The 22,266-nt window shown below is 42.3% G+C and overlaps 1 protein-coding gene across 4 annotated transcripts in view; it reads left to right on the top strand.

The window, feature by feature from the left end:
* The window catches only part of DCLK1 (doublecortin like kinase 1), a 333,743-nt gene extending 312,453 nt beyond the window's left edge, over positions 1–21,290 (top strand). The window contains exons 17-18 of one of the 4 annotated variants that reach the window (XM_034665069.1): positions 2,374–2,447; positions 15,513–21,290. In XM_034665069.1, the coding sequence (XP_034520960.1) occupies positions 2,374–2,447; positions 15,513–15,570 (132 nt within the window). In that variant the 3' untranslated portion in view covers positions 15,571–21,290. The remainder of the gene's footprint in view (positions 1–2,373; positions 2,448–15,512) is intronic. The other 3 variants (XM_011230146.3, XM_034665067.1, XM_034665068.1) reach the window with 3 other exon arrangements.
* The last annotated feature ends 976 nt before the right edge of the window (positions 21,291–22,266 follow it).

Below are 22,266 nucleotides of genomic sequence, written 5' to 3'. Positions count from 1 at the left end.
TCAGAACGCTGGGATCACGCCCTGAGCCGAAGGCAGACGCTCAACCGCTGTGCCACCCAGGCGCCCCAATGTATTTTACTTTAACCTGCCTCTATGGAACTGATCGTTTGGAAATTATATACACCCTTTAAAATGAAAAATTCTATTTAGAATGTAGTGTCCATCAGCCTGTATTTTCAGGAAATCAACAATTAAATCTTAGTTTTTAACTGGTACTTCTCCTTTCTTAGTTAGAAATCTAACTCCTCACTGGAGATCAGCAATGCTTATAAAGGAATCAGGGCACTTTTTCTTTCCTAGAGTGACAAAGGGAAAAGAGCAAGCATACTGTCATACCGAACAGGATCTAGTCACAGATGTAATTTATGACATGAGCATAGTTTAGCAAGCGCTCATGGTTCCGAACCTCAGTGTTTTTTGTTCCTGTTGTCATTTTTTTCTTCTCTGCTTTCCACCCCCTCCATCATTAAGACCAAAGAAAGGACAAATGATAACTTTATACTAAGATTGCAAGAGGTCCTCAAGTTGGCCAGGAGAGTAATTACCAGCTGGAGGCTTGCCGGGATCATCCAGCCCTTCTAAAAGGAGAAAGGGTGTTCTGACATTGAGGTCGGGCAACGTGATTATGGAAACCCATTGCTGTCCTCATAACTGCAACACTCTGCCTCTCAGAAAGACTTCTTTCTCCCTTTACTACCTTTCCCAGTAGTTGGGAATTAAAACACACACGCGCGCACCCACACACCCACACACCCACACACACACACACACACACACACAAAACAGAACGGAGAAAGGGAAACAAAAGGTTATTAAAATGCAATTTATAGACATAAAATGGAATTAGAGATGACATTTTAACGGTGGACTTCTTGGGAGCTGAGGGAGGGAGGGAGACATTATTAGATTTGCTCAGCTTGATGAAGAACCGATGACTAAGATGTCAGTTCCAATTTATTTTTCCTCATTTAATTCTGTTTATTATTTTAACCGATAATTTTCCTAATGCTTTAAAGTTCTTCTTTTGCATTTTGCTCATGCAAATGGAGCATTTCCGTCTAATTGAACAAATCCATACTAATCAGTGTGCAAATAATTGTGATTCTGGGAAGCTGAGTTGTACACAGGGAGCCTGTCGCCCTGGCGCATTCCCCTGTGTCCTGTTATGGGACACTTGGCCTGTAGATGGCAACAGAGGACTAGTTACTAAGTAGCCAAGTCCGTGAACTGAAACAGAAGCGCGGGACTTCATATGACTCCCTAACCGCAAGGGGACTTGGATTTCCTTTTTTTCTAAATGAAACGAAATGCAATTTTTTTTTTTTTTAGGATTAAAATCTCACATTGCTGTTCTGTGAACACTGGGATAGCCTAGTTTATAATCAGAACCCCAAACCCTCCAAGCAGTTTTTAGTTTGAACGCCTGGTGCCCCAGCATGTTTTTGCAATGCCTTTGTGAATTCCGAAGTAGAAACTGTTAGCAGGGCACCGGTACCACACTTGAAAGCACTCATGAACGTCTCTCTAAAGAAAAGCGTGCAGGTTGCCTCCTCTCATGGGCGGAATGGGAGAGTGGGCATATAGCATGATAACTGTTTTCCAATTTGGGGACTGAATCTTTCCTTCCGAGGTAGCCAAAGGCTGACATCTTATTCCAGGATGAACAACTTTGAGAACTTACCCTGTCTTCTATTTATTATACCTTTTGTTAACCATAAGCACTTAACTGTACATATGCATTTTTAATATACAGTGAAAAGTCTTTTTCCTTTTCTATATTTTCAGAGAGAAAACTTACTGTTTTATATTATATCTTTTTAGTTCAGAAATGTAATTAAGATTCACCTTTAAGAGTAGCTCTGCTTTTGAAGATTAACTCTTAAAGAAAGAAATCCAAACTGCTGTGACTTGTGAGGGCTCTTTTCATCTTTTATTTCATATGTATGAAGCCCTCAAATTTAAGCCTGATGGGGTAAGATGGGGAGGAGGGAGTCCAATCTGCTTTCTCTTAGGTGGCTAAAAGAGATTTCAGTGCTTTATTTAATTGTAACGCATTTTCCGTTCTATGGCATATGAAGAGGTGTTTATATCTTTTGAAATTGAGAGGACGTTATTAAATGTGCATTCAAAACCTTGTCTGACAAATTAGATCTAGTCTAACAAATTGGCCTCCGAGATATTCATGAGGGATTAGTGTCTTTTCTTGCCTTTTTATTTTCAATGTGCAGATTTAGGATCTTAGCTAGTCACCCTGCAGAAGAGGCATCGTGACTATCTCTCAGTACGTAGCCAATGAAGAACAGCTTGGTCTGGAGTCGTAATTCTCTAGCACAATGTCGATCCACTGAGTTGCCCCCATTTCTCTCTGCTCAGCTGGACCACGGGTTTACCATCAAGAGATCAGGGTCTTTGGACTACTACCAACAACCAGGAATGTATTGGATAAGGTATGAGATGGTGCAGCTCAACAGTCAGTGTTTCCATGGCAACGTGCTGGCAGTCTCCATTAACCAGTTCCTTCAGTGGATAAACATGCTTTTGATTTGTTACCCAGTCCATATGCTGCTTTATCAGTTTCATTTTAATCTTGATTGAGATGCCACACCCCCTCATTCCTTTTTTTCACCCATTATTCACACTGACATTTGCCAGCTTTCTTTCCATTGCACATGCTCAGTATCAATTTTCCTTACAGTTAAAAGGACAGTATATTTAGCCTTAATGCCAAAGCCTTTTCCTGATGTTGCTAATTAAAACAATGATTTCTGGTGCTCTTCTGTCCTGTAACAAATGGAAGAACAATAGTGCCTTAGTGTACGTTCTATAGAAGTATATACTGTCATTTTAAAGTCATCAAGCCCAACCTTGACCTTACTAGATGGATGAAACAATGCATTTACACGTTAGCAGTAGAAGCTCCTCGAAGCACAATGAGCTATAGAATGCATTGTGTGTGTTGGTAAGCTTGTGTTTTCAAACTCTCCACCTTTTTGTTTCGTTTTGTTTTCATTTTATTGTTACCTCTCTCCCCCTGGAAATCCCTTTATGTACTAGCTATTGCATGAATTTATTTTTCAATATTTGGTAACTGTCAGACTACTTAGCTGGCTTATCCGCAGAAACAAAAGGGACTGTGTATGGGAGGTATCGATTTTTTTTTTTTTAACTGGGTTAAGAATTCCATCCAATCATTTTCTATTCTAGTCAACTACCCTGGCATTTCCTTCAAGGGGCATTGTTTGTGTCTCTTTAAGTTATCCACAGGCAGGATGGGTTTTGCTGATTTGAAAAATTTACTCTGAGGAGTCCCAGGGAACTTTTCTCCTCCATCTTAATGTTTCTGAAATGATCTCCTGGTAAAGCTCCACATCTTTGTGTTTGCTAAGAAAAATTCCAATGGTTTTGTATTTGTTTCCCCCAAATGATGGAACCTATCTGCAGTAATGTAGTGGCTACCTGATGCTTTCTCATGGATTAGACTACTACATTTTACACAAAGAGAAATGTATATGTGTGTTTATATGTGTGTGTGTGTATACACACATACACACACACATACACACATGTATATATAATATATAATTTTAACCCTCAAATAATTATTCCTAATTTTTATTTCTACACTCAAAATAAAGGAGGTAAGGAAGCAGTAACAGGCACTCTTTGACAAACTATCCAATATACTAAAATCATGATAATTTCCAAGTGTGTTTAAAGCAAGAAAACGCCTAAACTTCAAAGAAATGTTTCACCATCAGTGTTACACAGAAGCCTGTTTGTATCTTCCAGAGCGATGGGCATGCAGGAGTTGCAACACAACCTTTTTATTTACTTCAGGAAAATAACTTGATAGGTATAGCAAGAACTTTGTTTTATTTTTAACCTTTTTTGGGGGGTTAATCATGATTTACCTTTATGCAGACTCTTCTTTTTGACGTTTTAATGTAGAAAATGGTCCATCCCTCTTTTACTTTTTACTGAAAGATAATCTGCATTCAGAAGGGTGCAGATATCACGAATGCATGTCTCAGTGAATTCTCACAAATGGAACACGCCCCTGTAAGCAGGACCCAGATCTGGCGGAGATCCCCTCCCCCCCACACACACACACCTCAGGGGCCTTCCAGGAGGGTCACATAGCCCCAGGCGTAAACACTGACCGGGACTCTATCCACATTAATTAGCTTTGTCTGGTTTTGTACTTTATATAAATCGAATCACACCATGCTCTACCCTTTTTTTTTTATTTGTAGGCCTCCTAACCTCAGGCAGAGTAGCCAAATACATATGAGTAAAGCTGATCTACAATGAAAAATAGGAAATCAAATATGTCTAATTACAGTTGTGCATGTTTAACAAAAATGGCACATCCAAATTCATCTGACTTCAAAAAGAAAACTCTAGAAAATTACGTTGCTAAATTTGTGGGAGTAAGGGTGGGAGCAAAATGCCAAGTAAACACAATAATTAATAAATGTAGCCAAGTATAAAAAGGCCATTTGACTAAAATCCTAGTGATGGTTCCTATCAGCAGACAAAATGACACATCCCTGAATAATGGGCAGGAGCAGATGGGAGATAATCTCTTTTTTCTTCCACACATAAACTGCGCTGTTTTCCAGCTGGGGGCAGTAACAACAATGTTTATAGTTAATGCTGTAGTAAACAGCACACCCAGTATGTAAAGTTAAATTGGAGAAACGATGCTAAAAACTCATCGGCATATATGCTTAATTAGGAAGTTTTATAATGCCATTTAGCCTCAGAAGGAACACACTCTCCTCACTGATTGCAAATGCTTGCCTTTTATCTCCACAGAAGTGGGAGCATTTGTCTAACTGCCGTGGCAGCTAACTTCCAACATAAACAATCATTACAGGCAAACATCCCCGCTCCCAATTGTTGTGTTTACAAGTGCTCATGGCTGTTTTCACTCCTCTGAGCAGAACACTTGGGAGTCGTGGTTGCCTTTTGTAAAGCAGCTCGCATCAGGGCATAGGCTGGAAAAAAGCATCTCTTCGGGGTGCCCAGAATTGTCACGTCCCTCTTGATAGGCTTTTTTGGTGATGGTGGAGAAATGGTGGGGGTCCATTTTCTCCTTTCTCCTTCGTTCTCTTGCCTCTTCACAGAGAGCTGCTTCCAAGCTGTAGCCCAGGGAGCAGCACCCTGCTTGGCCCATTTTTCCAGGAGATCTTGCTCCTGTCACCTTGAGTCCAGAGGGGACACCCCCCCAGGAATGAGCTGCCTGGGCCATTCCGCTCCTTCATGGCCTTACTGCAAACCGCTGGAAAACATTTACATCTCATTACATTTCCCCCCGCCCCGCACCCGCCCCCCACCGTCCTGAAGATGTGTCCTGATCCAAAGGGGATGTGGTCACACATATTCTTTGCCTCTCTCAAGTGAAGCTGTCACTGCGGCAGGTGCTATGGCCAGCAGCACATGGAGAAGAATCCTGCATGTTCTGCAACGGCCAGAACGGGGTAACCCAATTAAATAAAACAAATATCAAAACAAGGCAGAAGCTAAAAATGCTAAATCAGATAAAAGGCAGAGGTGAGCTAGGACAAAAGGGTGGTTGAGTTCCCAGGCATGACGTGACTAAAATGTGCATATTGGATTCAAGCACCTTCCTGAAACTGTGAGTAATGAGGCAGAGCAGTAGCAGCCGCGTGCAGTCTTTGCAAGGCTATTAAATGCTGTCGTGCTCGCCTGTTAAAAGGAATGGGGTCAGTTAAATGCATCTTGCTTGGTGCGGGGTTGAAAGAAGAGTTCCCACGAAAGCCAGGGAGGAGCCCCAGCGCGGTGTCAGGAGGGTTTCTGGGCCAGGCTCAGCCGGCAGCCAAGCGCCCACAGCAAGTTGCACGCGTGGCGGGTTGTTTCACGGCACGTCGCCTTGGCCTTGCTCTGCCGTTGAGAAGGCGCTCCCCGATGAGTGTCAGAGCACTGCCAGAAGGATGAGCAGATGCCTCTGTTCCAGCAAGGGATTAACCACCCCATCCACGCCAGCCCCGAGACTCCCTCTGTAAGAGACAGTTTAACACGTAGAGAAGACAGAGATTTAAACTTCAAAAACCCACCCGAACTGTGATTACAGAAAAAATGATCAGGCAAGTAGGTGGTTTGGGTTTGCAGCCTTGAGGTTAAAAAGAGAAGCCAAGAGGCTCAAAAGATGGGCAATGCCTTGCACTGTAGTTCCACGAATGGTACAGAGAGAAGCATGGAAAGAGCGAGATGTCTGTGTTATTTCCCCAAGTCAAACAGGTTGCTCACTGTTGGAGATTTTGTTTCTTTTTCTTTTCAGAGACCCCTTAAGAGAGGATGCCAAGCATATCTCTCTGTCTTTTAGAAATAGAACGTTCTTGTTATTGAAATGAGAAGTGGCCATGGCATTCCAAGACTTACTGATTGGCTGTAAACTGAAGTGAGATTTTATACTACTCCTGACATCCTCAGTGATTCGGTATTGTCAAAAATGTGGTGGTATCCTATTTTCGACCTTGCTTAGGAATCTCTTTTCCTCTTTTTGAATTAAAAAAAAAATCTACACTTGTCTACATATTTATTCCTGCCATACTTTGACTCTAAACGTTCCCCAGTGATGGTCGCTGATATGCCATAGATTTTATTAGGTGTGAGCACGTAGGAAAGTATAGTCATGAAGACCTTAAGTATCGACACACTCTTATTCTATTCAGAAAGAGTGCAAATGTCGATCTGCTGAAGTCAGACGATTCTCAAATCCATGTCAGCCACATGACTCTTTTAGAAACCAAAAAGTCTTGAAAAGTGAGATGAAATGACTTTGGCTCAGGATAGGCAGCAAGTGTGTGGAGAGTTGGTAACTTTGCTGTCGGGAAGCCCGGGTTGGGGATCCAGCCGGTGGTACTTCCAGCCGTGTGACCTTAAGCAAGTTACATGCTTTTCTCTGATTCTCCATTTCCCCATCTATACACATGAGAAGAGTATTACCAACTTCCCAAATCTGTGGTGAGGAGTAAATGAGCTGCCTGTGCCAAAGTGCCTTCACGGGCCCCAGCCCAAAGGAGGAGCTCAGAAAAGATGGCTTCCCTCACAGGGTCTCCCTCACTTCCACAAGAAAACCATCCACTCTGCATAGCAGACAGATTTTCCTGAGAAAGCGGATCTTGCTGCAGGTCAAAGCATTTGTGATTAAACTTGAACATGAACTTTTCTGATGCTCTGATTGGGAGGAACTGCTAAGTAACTTATAGGATTCATGAGTATTTGTGGCATGAAACTTCACTTAAGGTAGTCTAGTGCCAAAAATCCTAGTGGAGTGTAAGTTTTAAATGTTACCTATAGGGCAGAGATTGACAAACTGCAGTCAATGGGCCAAGTCTAGCCCACTGCCTATTTTTGTGAAGAAAGCTTTATTGGGACGCAGCCGCACTCATTCATTTGTAAATTGCTTATGGCTGTTTTTGCCAGACAGTGACAGACAGAGTTGAGTAGTTGTGTCAAAGAATTGTACAGCCTAAAAAGGCTAAAATATTAACTATTTGGCCTTCCCAGAAGAAGTTTTTCGATTCCTATTCTATGGGGGAAATGTTTCTAAATTAAAAGGTACCATCTGGTGGGCTTGTTAAACTCTGTATCTCTACCATTTACTGGAATGCCTGGCACATAAGAGGCCCTCAATAAATTTTGTTAAATTAATGAATAAATGATTGAACTGTATAATCAAAGGACCATTAATATAGAGAAACCTTAATTTTGAGGATAAACGTGGTTTTGAAGGATTTGGAGTAAATTAAAGTTTGGACAATCAAATTACATGTAAGGTGTTCTAGGAGAGCATTCAATTTACAGCAACCTGAGAGTAAGTCTTTCAGTACAGCTAAAAAGTTGTTTTTGTAAAAAAGGAATTGCCCATAATTTACCTGCTTAGTAAATTCTGAATTTTCACAGATTTCATCAGATTATCTATGGCTGTGGTTGTCCTTTAGTTTACTAGGATGTTGAAGGAAAACCAAGATGGCGGCTCAGTTTAGCTTCTATTATGAGAAAATCAGGGTCTGTAGGGCAGAGGAAGCACATGAATTTTTTCCTCTAGAAGCCTGAGCTCAGCAAGTGGTATAATTTTACCCCTCTGGTGGAAGGCCATCAGAAACCCATTGTAGAGAGCAAGGACAATTTGGGATTCCATTAAGAACAGAGCAGCAGAGGAGCCTGTGTTTAAGAAGATGGTGGAGAAACCTGGGGCCAGTTCTGCCCTGGGAAACATTTAAGAGAGTCACACCTAGAAAGTAGCTTCGAAGGCTACTAGGTTTCATTCCACAAGACATCCTTTTGCCATTTTAACAGTCTTCACTTCAGGGAAATACCATGTCATACATCCAGATACGGTGCAGTTCCTGGCACGACCCCAAAAGGATATTAAAGCGAAACAAAACAGCATCGTAACAGGCATGACAGTAAGCCAAATAAAATGAGGAGGGTGGATATCTCAATCGATTTGCCAGTTTAATTTTACTAGCAGGCAAAACATTTCGAGAGTGGCAAGCAAATCGTAACTCAGTCCCTACAGAGTGAGGGCGCACAAGGGGAAGGGTTCCCGAGATTGATGCCCCAACAGCTGCATCCTCGGTTCAGTCTCCTTGGTGGTATGAATAATGGATGGGCTAAAAGGCAAAATGCACAATAATGTTCTTTTATTAATGAAATGAAGACTACTTGTGATGGCTAGCAATAAATTTAGAAAAGCAAAAACAGAAAAGCAGTCAACGTTCGCCTCTGAAAAATGCAGTTACGTAAATGCAATAATTACTGCCAGGACAGGAAACGCTGCCTCACAACTTAAATGAGGAGCATCTCTTGCAAGCCCTGCGCGTATATTGCAGAACAGAATTAGTTTTGATCCGTGGCCTGCAAGGCCTATTGTTTGCTAAGAGAAAAACATAACCCATTAGTGTAGATTGATGGTGATTTTAAGCGTATTCATAGTGTTTCGTGGGTGAAGGTTTCCCTAGGGATCAGGCACTGTACCTCCCCTTCTGTCTGTGGACCAGGGAACTGGGGCTCAATGTGCTTAAGAAACATGTCCAAGGACACATAAGCAGCTGAGCTAGGACAAAAAGCTACTTCTCCTGACTTACCCCTACTGCTGCTTCCAAGGGGATTAAGCCAGAGCAAGACAAACATTGCAGACATGTGGATGAGGCAGACTGGCAGAAACAAAGCTAATGTTCTAGTTCATACTCTTGATTCCTTCCTGACTTTCCTCCCGCATGCTCTATTTTCCCTTCAACATCGCATAGATATGCTAGATAGATATGTCCTCCATATGTATGCTGATTTCCAAACGTAAGGTCAGAGATAAAGATTTACAATATCTGAGTGCTCTGTGGAGGACAGTATTGTTTCATTGTCATACAAGAGGCCACTGACCGAATTCATTAGATGTCTCTATTGTTGGAATGTATTTCCTTCGTGTTGGGCGAGGGTTGTCTTCCATTCGTGCGTGCCTGCAAACACGGCAGGCACCAAAACCTGACGGGGGTTAATTTCTCTAAGATTTCCAGCTGCAGTGCGTGCAGCCACCTGAGTTGCTGGAGTAACTGGCGCTATTTTACCCTTCCTCGGTTTTCACACTTGAGCTCGCAGCTCCTAAGGACCCAGTGAGAACCAAGGGCTTACAGTCCGAGGTAGGGATATACAGTTTCTTCTGCGTAGGACAGGTTTATATCAGTTTCTCCTTCTCATTTCATTTGGTCAACTATTGGTCGCGTTTACCAGGATCCCCCATATTATTTAGCTGTAACTCAGTACAGAAGATAGCCGTCATTGTTGGGTACTTATTTTAAGTAACTGGATTAGAGCTTCGCATTCGGTTACTACTGGTCAACTCCAGAATCTCAAGAGATTTCTCGCTCACCGCTAACCTGTGGTAATTAGCACCAAAATGTGCTAATGCAGACTCCAGATTCTCTTGCGAGTTCTTAACGAAGTGATAAGTTACTCAGGAAACACTTGGGAATTCTATTACAAGTCCATTCATGTTGGTTCTAACAACCTACAGACCGTGAGCAAAATAACGAATAGAATAATAAATCTGTTAGGAAGTCTTCAGTTTTCATGGAACATGGAGTCTCTACCTGAGGACACCCTTCCCTTAAGAGATAGGCAGTAGGAAGAAAAGACCCTATTTTCTTGATACTGGGAATTTTGGTAATTGATAAAGAGGAAAGCAGACTTTCAGAAATGGTTGAAAGGGCCCCGAATTTAAATTTGTAATACAGCACTTCAGAGGAAAAATGATGTTGGAATGCTTTTTTTGAGAGGGGGGATAAATTTTCAGTTGGATTATATATATATTTTTATAGCAGTGCCTTTTTAAAATTATGGAATAGCGCATTGTTCTATTTCCTTGCTGAATTCATCTGTCCTGAACTACAAATGGGGACTACAGAATTCAAGTGTAAAATTGGAACTGTACATACACTTTAGAGGCAAGTTCATTTTATAGCCACAATTAAAGTTCTAAAAATAATGCATATGACAGTGCTTACTGTGCTGAGAATTTCACAATAAATGGTTGTTGAAAAAATAAATAGATGAGTATAAGAGAATATTAACTTTATGTGATGTAACCATTTGGTCACATACATCATATCCTTAAATATTGACTTGTGATACCTTTAAGTTCTTACTTTTTTAGGTATTATACAGTTGCTTTGGTTTCTGGGGGGGGTTGTTATTGAGAAAGTACATTGAAATAGTTTAATCCTGTATTAATTAAGAAATATTTAATATGTCTCTAATATGTGTGCCACAGTCTGCTAGGCATTCTGGAAAATGCAAAGAAGTTTCAGATTCTACCATCGAGGAGCTTGCACGGTATTTGGGACATATGCACAGAAAGTTAAATAGGAGGCAAATGTGCAAAAAGTGCCAAAAGTTTGGTCAAGACAATACTTGCCTAAGGAATTTAGAAAGAGAAAGTGTGGTGCAGGAATTAAATTTGATCAAATCTTGGAACATGGATAAATTTGAGTGGACAGGAAGGAGGAGAAGTAATTTCAGATAGGTGAGCACCTTGAACCAAGATATAGGGTGAGAGGGATTGAAGTGTACTCAGAGACACATCAATTAGGACTTTTTCTTTTAAAGATTTTTATTTTTTTATTTATTTGACAGAGATAGAGACAGCCAGCGAGAGAGGGAACACAAGCAGGGGGAGTGGGAGAGGAAGAAGCAGGCTTATAGGGGAGAAGCCTGATGTGGGGCTCAATCCCATAACGCCGGGATCACGCCCTGAGCCGAAGGCAGACGCTTAACCGCTGTGCTACCCAGGCGCCCCAGGACTTTTTTGATTGTAGGCGACAGACACACAAACCACACTGGCTTAGGCAAAAAGGAAATTTATTATTTCATCTAATCTGAAAGGTTCCAAGGTTGGGTCTGGCTTCAGGGATGGATAGATTCAGCACTCAGTCAGGGCCTGGTTTCTTTCCATCTCTCCACTCTGCCTCCCTATGTTGGCTTTAGTCTGGAGCTTTCCATGGTATCAGGATGTGGAAAGCAACTCCAAGCCTGCCATCCTTCCAAAATGGGGATTCATTATAAAAGCGAAGGCCCAGTGAAAATCTCCTTGTGTCCTATTAACTGGGTTGGATGCCCATCCCGAACCAGTCGTGGGTACTGGGGAACGCAGTACACTCACACTGCTCCTGGGTCACAAGCCCATCCCATCCTTGCCCCTTTCTCAAAGATGAGCATACGGTCAACTTCACTGGAACCACACAGTACAGGAACGGGGCATGTCCAAAGGGAAACTGGGGTGTGGTGAACTGTAAGCAGGGTAAATGGATGCTGTGTGAGAAAATCAAGTGTCTGCCAATGGAGAATAAGTCTGCAGGTCATGTTGAATAATTACAGGAACGAGACACTGGAAGTTTTTCCGGTAGGCACATTGTGAATGTTAGGACAAGGAGTTGGGCTTTATGAGGAATTGTAAATAAATTGGACCAGGGGATAATTGACCTGTCAGCTGTGTGCGGGATGGACTGGGGGGGCAGGTGCTCAGGAGGGAAGTAATGTGACCTCTGTGGTACTTGCCCATATTTCAAAAGCTGCAGTGTTTGCAGAGTATCCATTGTGTGCTGTGAACTATGGAGAACACAGAGGGGATGCCCAAGACTTGATCTTGCCCTCCCAAGAGTCTACCGTGTGGCAAGAAGACAGTGAATTAGGGGCCATTGTGGTGTAGGCAGGGTGCACAGGGATAGCAATACTCGGTTTCATGGAACACAGAGAAGGACATTCTTAAAATGAGCCACAGTCATGGAGCTGGAAGCGGAGTGAGCAGGAACCCAGGGAAGAGAGTCCTATAGACAGGGACCACCTCTGGAGTGTCGTTGAGAGAAAGTTGGTTGGGAGCCCCAATCATTAGTTGTGTAGCTTTTGCGAATATTAGGGGGACATAGGTGGGTAGGAAACTGCCTGTCATCAGACTTAGGCCTCCCTTGGAATTAACAGACCCAGAATAGGGTTGTACATGCAGTGGACCCTGGCTTGCTGTCCCTGAAAGAGAGGGGTTCTCAGGCCATCAGCATGAGAAAGCCCTGGTCTTTGGGCATTTGATGCTGCCCGTGGTCAGTGTCTTCTCCTCAGCTCGTTCTGGACTGGAACAAAGGAGAGAACTATTGGCATAGGGTGGCTCCATTTTATTCTTTCAATAGACTTCGGAGTAAATGGAAAAAAAAATTCTCAGGCCTTCTGCAGGTGGAGAACTGAGTTCTCTTCCTGGTTAGCAATGCGATTCAGGCAAGGCTCTCCACGTGCCTGGGCCTCAGTTTCCCTGCTTGTAAAGGCAGAACATTGGACAAAGAATGCTTTATAAATTCTCTTACAATTCTAAGAGTCTATAAATCCAACAGAAACAACCTTCACACCCTTATTCCATGACATGTGATCATGACATGATCTATTCCAAAACCAAGTGCTCTGAAGTTACTGGTTAGTGGCACGACTGAGAGCAGGGGAGCCCTGGAGCACCAGGGTTCACCCACTGAGGCGGTGAACATTTAGAAAGCTGCTAACTAGAGATCGTGGCAGGAGTGGTGAGAACTGACCGGTCATAGGGGTCAGGGCAAGTGTTGTCCAGGCAGAAGGACAAGTAAGGGAGAGAACGTGGCCGCCCTTACAAGGATCTGGAGAAATGAAAGTGAAACTCAGGGGACTGGAACCATCCAAGCATGGGCTCAGCATTGAGTGCCACCAGCCCCTGCACAAAGTGTTTGCAGCATTTAGGGAGAAGTGGCCCATTTCAGTGGCTGCAGCCAAGAGCATGACTTGCAGTAATTGAGTAGATGATGGGGAGACACAGTAAATAGGGAGAAGGTGCCAACGAGAGGAAGGAGGGAAGGAGGGTGATCTAAGTTCTGATGTGAGCTTTGTTTTGCGTGTTTTCCTCTGACCTGCAGTTACTTAACTTTAAAACCGGCTCTTACATCCAGTTGGGAAGGAAAAACAACCAACCAACCAACCACAAACACCTTCCATTTCTGAGCATCTCAGCCATTTAAAAAGCATTTGCACATCCATTTTTACCTGCAGCAACTCTAGGACAGCAGAAGGGGATGATTCCTGTTCGTTATTTAACTGAGAACTGAGTAAATAGTTCCCACAGCCAGCGATGGACAGAGCAGAGTCACAATTCCTGACTACACTCTGGGTGTGCTTTTCTTCCCCACGCCAGAAAGCCTCGGTCCACCACTCAGTATTTAGTCCAATGCCAATGACATTTTCTTTCTCAAGAAGGTAGAAGTAGAAATATTTTTTATGACCAAGAGGAGAGTTTATATTACTCTTGGATTAACTACAGAATGGTTTTTATGTAAGTCAGACTAAATAGACGTCTGTTTTTTTACAAACATTCAACTCTATACAAACAGAACATTTTCAGTTTGCTTTGAAAGCAAAATACCATGTGTCGTAACTTTAAAATGTTTTAAATAAAGTTAGGAATTTGGGTTTATGATGCTGAAAATATCATAAAATCAGAGGGTAGACGCCCAAGAACTATATATGTGTGTGTGTGTGCGTCCTTAAAACATTCTGCAAGTAGAAGAATCAAAGGTAGACATTTCAACAAACCAGTTATTGAATCATTGTATTAACAATCTAGTGAAATGAGAAGTGAATTATTAAAGTTTATCTTCCTCATTGATTTGTAACACAGTTCTTCAGTATGTGGATGGTTTTTAAAGCAGAGCAGTTCAGCCTAACAAAGCCATTTACTGTACTGGTCCTACACACTGGCACTCTTTTTCTCTTTATTACTTCATTTTGGAACTTTGATTGCCCTATTTTAGATCTGAGATTGCTCTAATGCTGTACGGCAATTGTACGAGGGGCTTAGTTTTCACTTTGTTCTCGGAACCAGGCTGGCTATAAATTTATCTCTGTTCTTTGAAGAAGCTAACAGTAAATTTTCAAGAGGAAAAATGGTGGTATATATCCCTACAGAGGAAAAGTAATCTCTTAAAAGCAGAATAACCTCCAGGCTACATCCTTTTAAAGAGAGACTTTCAAACAAGGACGCCTTCAACTTTTATATGTGTTCTATATTTTTCTTCAGGCTTTGTACCTACTCTTCTCTCTGTGTAAGGTTTCTCTGTAATGACCCCGTTCCTCCCCACACCCATTAAATCTGTAATGAAGTCATGCCGTTCCCAATTCTGATGTCATAATAGCTTCCAGAACCACGGCTGGGTAGCACACCCTGGAGATCATCTGAGGTTTCATCAGGAAAATGAGGCAGAGAGACCCGGAGTTGGAATACCTAGAAAATTGAATCTCTGTTTCATAAATTACCACATACTACCATGCAAATGAACTTTGTAAAGTGAAATCCAGGGGAGGGTTTCCATTTGGTTTAATTGCAGCCAAAACAGTTTTCAATTTCAGGGCACTGGTTTCATTCAAGTTAAACCAGTCCTTCCCAGAGATCAGCCATACTCCCTCATCAACAGATAATAAGATAATTTCGAATGAGGAGGTGCTAAAATAACGGGATGAGCTTGTGGCTCTGTTTCCATGTCTGACAACTTCATCACCTTTCATCTTTATTATACAGCCGCCTGGAGCTGAATGTTGATGAATGAGGCACGCCTGGCGTCCTCACGTGTCAGACACACGGGCCTGGGGCTCCCATTTACCAGGGGCTCTCTAGCTCGCCCGGGAGCAAGCAAGGGGAATAGATGTGGAGCTTGGGGAAGGCTGGGGAGGGCTGGGGAGAGGTCGCACCCACCACATCATCCATCCTGCCTGTGCCTTCTGATGTCCCGACCAGGTGCTCTTAAGAGCCGCGTTGGGAGGGAGCAGGGAGCTCCCCGACGGTGGTGACTGTTGTCCACATGAGCGAGCCATTATGGACAGTTAAGTTGGCCAGCGTATTTTTCGGACCTCAGAAAGTTCCCGAAAGTGTTTCTTTCGCCATTTCCTTCAGCCTAATTGTCCTCTTTCTCATTTTATGCCCCTGCTAGACCACCGCTCTTGATAAGGAGAGGCAGGTTTTCCGACGAAGACGCAACCAGGATGTGAGGAGCCGGTACAAGGCCCAGCCAGCTCCACCTGAACTCAACTCGGAATCGGAAGACTACTCCCCAAGCTCATCCGAGACTGTTCGCTCCCCAAACTCGCCCTTTTAATAAGACCCTTTTACTCGAAGTCCTAGCTTAACCCTTTGAGACTCTGAGATTTTTTTCCAAATTTCTGTAAAACAGTTTCATCTGATCTATCTAGCACTCAATGCTTGAATGGCAGAACAGAAAGTGTGTTTTCTGGTATCCTTGTAGCGATTTCTCTTTGCCGAATGAGATGACCACATGTTGTTTGCGAAGATGGCAACTTGCTGCTAATAGGGTCCTCAAAGGGTTAAGGCTAATTTGCAACTTTTTTAAACATAGAAGCAATGAATGTGTTCATCAGTCAAACTAGGATCTGCAGTATTGTAATATAGCGCGTTAACCCTCTGAGTGCATGGGAGTTTATGGAGAACCCCTGGGGAATTTCTCAGGCCTTTGGATGTATACACACACGTTTCTTGATTTTGCTGCAGACCAAGGGATGTTATTAGATGCTGCGATGTCCAGACAAGAAGGACATCTAGGACGCTATCTTGGTTGTCATTGTTTGGTGGGTTTAGAATATAGCAGGCTTATAACATAGACATAAGACCTCTCTTTCTTCTTCACAATCCCATTTTGAAAGGGACTTTTTTCACTAGAGGTGTGACTGTCAGCTGCCGTGAGTCCTGCATCCCGAGTGGAGGCGATTGGGTCTGTGGCAAACAGCCTGACCCAGGAAAGAGCTGGCGCGCCCCCTCCCCCACATCGCCTCCGCGTGAAGATGGGCTGACGATGCCCCAGAAATGCTGCTTCTACGTCAGCTGCTGCTTGTGCCAGCGCAGACCCTCAGAAGTCACCATCCCTTGCCGTGGGCGTGGTGAGTGAGGGTCTGCCTGCTCGGTATGAGTCATCTATAGGAAACAAAACAAAACAACTGGTGGAAAAGAGCAATAAATTGCCAGGTGCTCTCTAGTGCTGGGATTTCCAACAGAAAGAGGAAACAAGATCCTGTTCTTTTTCTCACCTGCTCTTCGAGCACTGCAGGCTTCAGCGTGAAATCCACATAGAGTATGCAATCCGTACAGAGGAGTGCTGGGGCACAGGGGACTAGAGGCAAGTGCTTTGCAAGGTGGCCGAGGAGAAAGCACAAGGGAAGGCACACTCCAGAATGTTCTAAAAATGGGTTTTAAGAAAATAAACCATTGGTAAGAGAATTCCATGTGCACCTTTAGGTTACCTATGTACAGTCTCCCAGGAGGAACAGGATGGAAGATCTAAAAGATACCCCTGAGAATAAAAGGTCCATTACCTAACATGACCTTTTGATACCATTGTCTTTAGCTGTCCAGAGAGACATGTTGTTTTTCTCCCTTTGGGCCAAGTCCTGTTTGAGACCTGTGTTTCCATTCCTGTTTCCAAACCTTTCTGCCTAGCCCTGTATCCCCAGTGGATTTCTTATGGAATGTGTCCCATTTCAGAACGGGGGTCTGTGGCCTCCAGTGTGTCAGTGCAGTGCTTAGAGAAGAGGCTGGCCATGGCATCTTGGAGGCAGGGGTCCCACTCAAATGTCCTGCTAAGGTTTGCTCAGCTCTCTGACCCAGGAGACAACCAGTGAGTGATGTCTTGTGAAATTTGCAACGGGATGGCCGAACAGCACTTACTGTCTCTGTTTTGAATATACTTCAGTACCTGAAAGTCTTGAAATTTGTATAGTCAGTTCTTTATTTTCGAATACACGTTGGTCTTCAGTCTCTCCTTTTCACTCTTCAACTCACAAACTATGGTCTATATTAATACACATTTGAAAAATCCCAACATCTCGTGGCTTTTGCAATAGTTTCCCCAGTTTTTTTGCTCTTCTGCCTTCTGGTTTCTCTCTTTGGTCTGTGTTGTCCTGACGTGTACACAGTACATCATTTATTGAGAGTCCCCCCCCCCCTTTTAGAGAGTTCTGAAATGATAGCACACAACATCACAAAGTAGCACAAATCAGTTGGGTTTTGGGGGGAGGGGGAGGGCAGAACACCAGGAAGGGTGTTGGTGTGTAGGTAGATTCCATATTAGTAAAATACCTTGAACCGGTCAGAAATTACTGCTTTCTCTAGAAAAATAAAGCAAAGCACTGTTCTACGACTAAGGAGTAGCTTTATAGCTTGGCCTCAACTTTCAGTGTGTGAATATGAAGAATCCTATGGGCAGAGACCTCCCTGCAGTAGACTGTCACTTTCGTTTCTTTCTCCAAATTACTGTCTTTCCTGTGGGCATTACATACATTGCCACAGCATCTATGTACAGAACTTCCAGTGCATGGCTCAGGCCTTTTCCATCCTAGTCTAGGGGGGCCGTGGACCCGTAAAGCTGGGGAGTGTTTCCCAGCAGCTTGGAGGAATGCAGGGCCCATTTAGCATGGGGATCCCAGCGCATCGCTGTAGAATTTGAGTGATCTATGCCGAATAAACAATGGAATGTGACCTGTCAAGTAGAAATATTGAGTAATCAGATGGAATGCAATCTTCAGCATTAAGCTATCGAGATTCTGAATGTCAGAGATGTACTCAGAGGGTTAACAGACAAGCACAAGGCATGCTGATTACATTGGTGTATCCAGACGGCTTTGCTTTTAGCCAGTGCTTTCTAATTTTTTTCACAGCATTCTTGGGATAGTTCAAGTTTGAAATTATTAAGTGGTGGTGTTCTTTAAGGAATTTCTATAACCAAATTGATCTTATTTTTTATTTCACTTTATCATAGAATAAATATGTACCATGATGGCAGTGTATCTCTGTAATTATCGCTTTCATCATTGCCACAGTGTTTCCATATTTTTTTTCCTAAGTATTTAATATAGCTCTTATGGTGGTGGCCTGGTGATGGGGACTGTCTTTCCTTTGTCGATACATGACCAACCAGATGGTATTTTCAACAGAATTTTTAGATTCATCCTTTCAGCTGGGTAGTAGACTAACTAAAGGAGAACTCCTTCATGACTTGCATTGTGTAAATCATCTCTGTAGATGAGAACTGTTCCTATTGATGAACACATTTTTTTCTTGACATTGTAGCAGAAATCATTTTCTTCGTCATAATCAACGAATATGTGATTTGCTCCACATCGTTAGAAGAAAGAGTAAGATTTCAGTCATTGAAAATGTTTCTACCGTAGCCCTCATCTAACTTACACGTGGTGCATATTAAAATAAGCAGAGAAAACAAAATACAAATAAACTGCTGAAAACACTTGGTGTTTGGTATTCAGTGAGCCCTTCCTGCAATGCTCAGCACCCCCATGGGTGGCGGTTAACAGGCCCATCAGATATTGTTGAAAGAAAGCAATATATCCATGAACGAAGGCTAAAATTGCAATCCTTTACCCTTTGAGGCATATTTCAGTTGGAAAAAAAAAAAAGAAAAGAAAAGAAAAGAAAAATTGGTTTAGCTTAGAGGGTCACGAGCTACCGTATGACCAAGGCTCGCGCACATTAAATCACAGTTGTTTGCTGGCCGACGGCACCCATTAGACCACCCTGTACCTCGCTCTGAAGTGCAATTGTGCTTGAGGGACAGCTTCCCTGATATTATTGTGTTGCCTGCTAGCCCCTCTCAGGGTGAGGACCTGTCAGCATTTCCATGATAAACTTCTGTTTTCAAAGGTTTTTAATTTGACCATAAAAAGGTGCCCCGGGCTGAAGTTTGCTATATAGGGCCTGTACCAAAGAGGGTGAAGGTTCACTTCCTTTTCTGCCCAATTCTCCCAAGAAAAGGGCAGCAGCCACAACAAGTTTGCTATATCCCCTTCTTCACTGTAATTGCAGAACCGTGGAAAGCACCAAGATCCAAGATGGTAGTTACAGTGTAATGATCCGTTCAGATGTGGGTTTGAAAAAACATGACTGAGTCACCTGGCATATACTGTAGATAACGTATCTTTTCTATAATGTGTAAATCGTTAATTTTTAAAACTGCTACATGATTTTTATTTTATTTTTGTCCAAAGATCTTTAAGAAACTTGAAGTTGGTCAGTTCAAAGGTTAGCCTTTCCTGCGTGTTGTCTGCCATTTCCACTAGGAGTTTGGGAAAAATCCTCTCAGACCGACCCTTACTTTGCATGTAGTGATAGAGGGTCAGATAAACGTTTCTTTTGGAGATACGGATTTCTTTATTTAATCATCAGATTTCAGGAAGCCATTCTTGTCTGTTGGGAAAAATAGTGATTAAAAGCACTTCCAAAACTAACATTTTGTCGATTCAGATGTGATAAGAGCATAAATTAACACACTTTATGCTTTTTTTATGTTTAAAGGCAAATAAATCAACAAAACTTGAAGACACTAAACATTTGATTGCTGCAAATGTGCTTTAAAATTGGCTCAATGGTGCTTATACATAAAACAGTAACAAATGGGGTTCCTAGGACTGTCGGAAGGAATCTTTAATTTGTATGTAATTACATATTTGAGGAGGAGGTGCTTTTAAGCCAGTCTTTTATTTTTTAATCATCTCAAATATGCAACCATCCATCCAGTAACATTAAGGGTCGTAAGCTGGTGGGAAGCAGGAAGTTCAATGTAGAGGCTTAGAATGCTTCTGGTTAGGGTGGGGTTTTCCCCCCTTGGGTTTTGTTGTTGTTGATGGGTTTCAACACCAACACTGAAGCTGCCGTGATCATTTCTCAGTGATCTAGCTTCTAACCAGCAGGTGTTTTGATCATGAGGTTTGCAGTATCTTGCCCTTGCAGACAAGTGAGAAACCTAGTTTGATTCTTTTTCCCTAAAGGAAGAGCGATCTCTATAATTAAACCATACCTGTAAATTTCCTCAACTGAAATGAGACCCTTAATGTTGCTTTAATGTAAAATTGTATATTTTTGTCTGTGATATACTTTATGAATTTAAAGTAAATAATAGTTCTAAAAGCCTTCACTGTCGGTATTAAGAGAAAGTAGGATTTTAAAAGTGATGATAAAGATGCTATAATGTCAATTCATTCCAGTCCAATCGAATGTGGTAAGAAAAAGACCTTGAATAGTTCTCTAGGGACAATTTCTCACTTGCCATTGACATTAATCTTCGATGTATGCTCAGAAAAAATAAAAAGAAATTGAAACCGGTCCAAGGTTAGAGTCATATCCTCGATAACTATTTTTTTTAATTTTATTAGGAAATTAATAATAGCCTTTTTCATTCTGGCTGAAAGAAAATTATTAAAGGATTAGTTGAGTGTGAAATTAAATAGTATTTTGCTCATGCATACTAAAAAGGTGGGCTAGGTACTTGATGTGTTTAAACAAGTTTCTGAAAGGTTTTAATTTAGTGCAAGAAAAAAAATTCAATGTTTCCTTTGAAAATACTGAATTTATCAATGGCTGCATGGATCAGATGGCATAGGTTAATCTTTGATTTTCAGAATCTTAATGAAATAACTTTCAAATGATTTGTATCCACGATTAAAGCTGGAATGAGATCCAATTCTTCCCCTAATCTCTCAGTTTAAGCTAATAAATGTAGGTTAATGTGGAATGAATCATCTGTGATATATTATGTTTATTTATCAACTGAGCTTTTTTCATGTTGCCTGTTTTTATGTAAAACATGTTCTTAAAGTTAATAAAATAATAGTACTTGGTGTATGAACTACTATGTAATACCCTAGCCGCAGTGTCCACTTCTCGGTTCCCTTTGCCGCAACGGAATAAAATTTCATTTTAGTTCAATTCATAATTGACACATTCAGTCCACGAAGGAATAACCCAGCTGTGTTCTTGGGGGGAATTCTCTCTATGCAAGGCTTTAAAAATTAGTCATGCGGTCAGAGTGTAGCTTTCCCACATGTCCCCCACAGCAGAGTGTATATTTCATGGGCATAATTCAAAAACAACTATTTCAAAAATGTCCCTTTTCATATATTACCTTCCTGCCTGGGCCAGTGACTTGGATAAACACAAAGAAATCAAATACCAGTCAGCCCTATTTTATCCTTCAACCTATGTGCACGAGCTCTCCAGAGAAGAGTGTTGTTTTATCCACTAACCTGTAATTAGCTGCCATTTTGATAGCAATTCCCCATTAGGCATTCCATGTGCAATATTGACCTTCGAGAAAATTGCAAAGCCGTACAATGGAATCAAGTTCTCTCCTGTGTTGGGTTTTCAATGCTAGGAGATTGAAAAGTCGGTGGGCAATAGGGCCTGCACGTTCCCTGGTGTCCTGAGAAGGTGCCCAAATATCTCCAAGCGCTTGGAACCTTAGCGGTCACCTTCCATGCTGTCTCCAGGCTGCCGAGGTGAGGTGGCTACTGTTTTCCCCTTTGCTCCTCTGCGGAGACATCGCTGGCTCCCTTCTGGGCTCTTTGGACACTGCGGTGAAACGACAGCTAAAGCGATCACTTCCTCAGGACCGGTATCTTGTTTTACGAGGCTCGCCCTGCCGAAAACCTATCAGGAAAATGAGCCCCCAGTGCGGAAGCCTCAAACAGCAGCAGCTCTGGGACTAAAGGGGATAAAGCTGCCATAGGAGGAAACTGGGAAAGAGAGGCCTCCCACGACGCCACAAGGGGTTGGTAGTTGGGGAGGCGGGGCTTCTGTTCAGATAAGGACATTCGTGCGAATGGAGATAAAGGGGTAACAAGGTACCCTATGATCCAGCCATTGCACTACTGGGTATCTACCCCAAA

This window comes from Ailuropoda melanoleuca, chromosome 7 (assembly GCF_002007445.2).
Source record: "Ailuropoda melanoleuca isolate Jingjing chromosome 7, ASM200744v2, whole genome shotgun sequence".
Lineage (NCBI taxonomy): Eukaryota > Metazoa > Chordata > Mammalia > Carnivora > Ursidae > Ailuropoda > Ailuropoda melanoleuca.
The sequence above is the reverse complement of the archived record's forward strand: the minus strand, read 5'-3'. Positions and strand labels throughout refer to the sequence as shown.